The 1,697-nt window shown below is 60.8% G+C and overlaps 1 protein-coding gene across 1 annotated transcript in view; it reads right to left on the reverse strand.

The window, feature by feature from the left end:
* Positions 1–1,057, reverse strand: part of LOC104127863 (trypsin-3-like) — a 40,958-nt gene extending 39,901 nt beyond the window's left edge. The window contains exon 1 of the mRNA XM_035896054.1: positions 901–1,057. Coding sequence (XP_035751947.1) covers positions 901–1,057 — 157 coding nt within the window. The remainder of the gene's footprint in view (positions 1–900) is intronic.
* Between the last annotated feature and the right edge of the window lie 640 nt (positions 1,058–1,697).

Genomic DNA, 1,697 nt, shown 5'->3' on the forward strand with positions numbered 1-1,697 from the left:
CCCCCCCACCAGAGCTGGGCTCGAGCTCCGGCACGTCCTGCAGCCGGAAGATCTCGGCCCCATGGGGCCTCCAAAGCCACCCCAGCCTGGTCATCCGCGACGCTGGTGGACCCGGTGGTGCAACGTGGGTGGAGGAGCTCCAGGGGTGGTGGGAAATCACCTCTGCGCTTCTTGGAGGGCCTCTTCCGCTGAGAGGAGAAGGAGGCTGGGGAGCAGCTCAAGACAATTAAGAGCCTGACGAGCAATTAAGGGCGGAGAAGCCCAGGAGCTGGGTCCTGATGAAAGGCAAGGCCGGGTTGGGGTGAATCATGGCTTGGAGATGCTGATCTCGCTCTCTGCTGGTGGTAAGAGGAAGCCTGGGGCTGGCTTTGGTCCTAAACCTGGAGGTGAAGCCAGAGATCCTGGAAGAGCAACTGTCCCAGCAGATCCCTGGAGATCTGGGCTGCGGGGATCCTCAATGAAGAGGCTGCGGCCTTGGGGAGCCAGGCTGGGGTGGCCTCGCCCATTGAGATCTCACTGGGGTTCCGTCCCCTGGAGATTCCCATCCCGTGGAAGCCCGGTCCATGGAGATCTAATCCACCATGGTGATCTCTTCCCATGGAGATCTGGTCCACAAAGATCCCATCCACCGGGATCCTGTCCACCAGGGTGATCTCCTCCCATGGAGATCTGGTCCACAAAGATCCCATCCACCGGGATCCTGTCCACCAGGGTGATCTCCTCCCATGGAGATCTGGTCCACAAAGATCCCATCCACCGGGATCCTGTCCACCAGGGTGATCTCCTCCCATGGAGATCTGGTCCACAAAGATCCCATCCACCGGGATCCTGTCCACCAGGGTGATCTCCTCCCATGGAGATCTGGTCCACAAAGATCCCATCCGCCGGGATCCTGCCCACCAGGATCCCAGCCCATGGAGGTCTGGTCCACAAAGATCCCATCCGTGGAGATCTGGTCAATGGAAATCCCATCCATGGAGGCCTGGTCCATGAAGATCTTGGCTACAGGGATCCTGTCTGTGGAGATCCTGTCCGTGAAGCTGCTGAGGTCATCCATGGATAGCCCCATCCATGGGGATCCCTTCTGGGCTGGGGAGATCCTGGTGGAGACATGTGGTGGGCAGAGATCTCATCCACTGGGAATGCCACCCGTGAAGGGATCGGACACTGTGACCCCGGGCCACAGAGGTCAATTCCACAAGGCTTCAAACTACGGGGATCCCATCCTTGGGGATCCCGTCTGTTGGGATCCACCCTGCAGACACCATTGGCCATGGAGATCTGGTCCGTAGAGATCCCATCCACGGGGATCCCGTCCACAGGGATCTGCTCTGTAGACATCCTTGGCCATGAAGATCCATGGGGATCCCATCCATGGGGATCCCTGGTCTCCTGGGGCCATGAGGGGACTGGGGGGAACCTCGCAAGGTGACACGGGGGCTCCTAAGGGGAACAGAGGTCCTGGGTGGGGACAGGGGACACATGAGGGGAGAGGAGAGCTTATGGGGGGGGGGGCCACGAGGTACCCATGGGGACATGAAGGGACATGGGGGGCATATGAGGGGACATGGGGGGTGCACATGAGGGGACACAGGAGCACACGAGGGGACACAGGGGCACATGAGGGGACAGGGAGCTCATGAGGGGACACGGGGGGCACATGAGGGGACACGGGGTGAAAGGGGGGGGACCAGGAG

The sequence above is a fragment of the Egretta garzetta genome, unplaced genomic scaffold, assembly GCF_000687185.1.
Source record: "Egretta garzetta isolate BGI_Z169 unplaced genomic scaffold, ASM68718v1 scaffold866, whole genome shotgun sequence".
Taxonomy (NCBI): domain Eukaryota; kingdom Metazoa; phylum Chordata; class Aves; order Pelecaniformes; family Ardeidae; genus Egretta; species Egretta garzetta.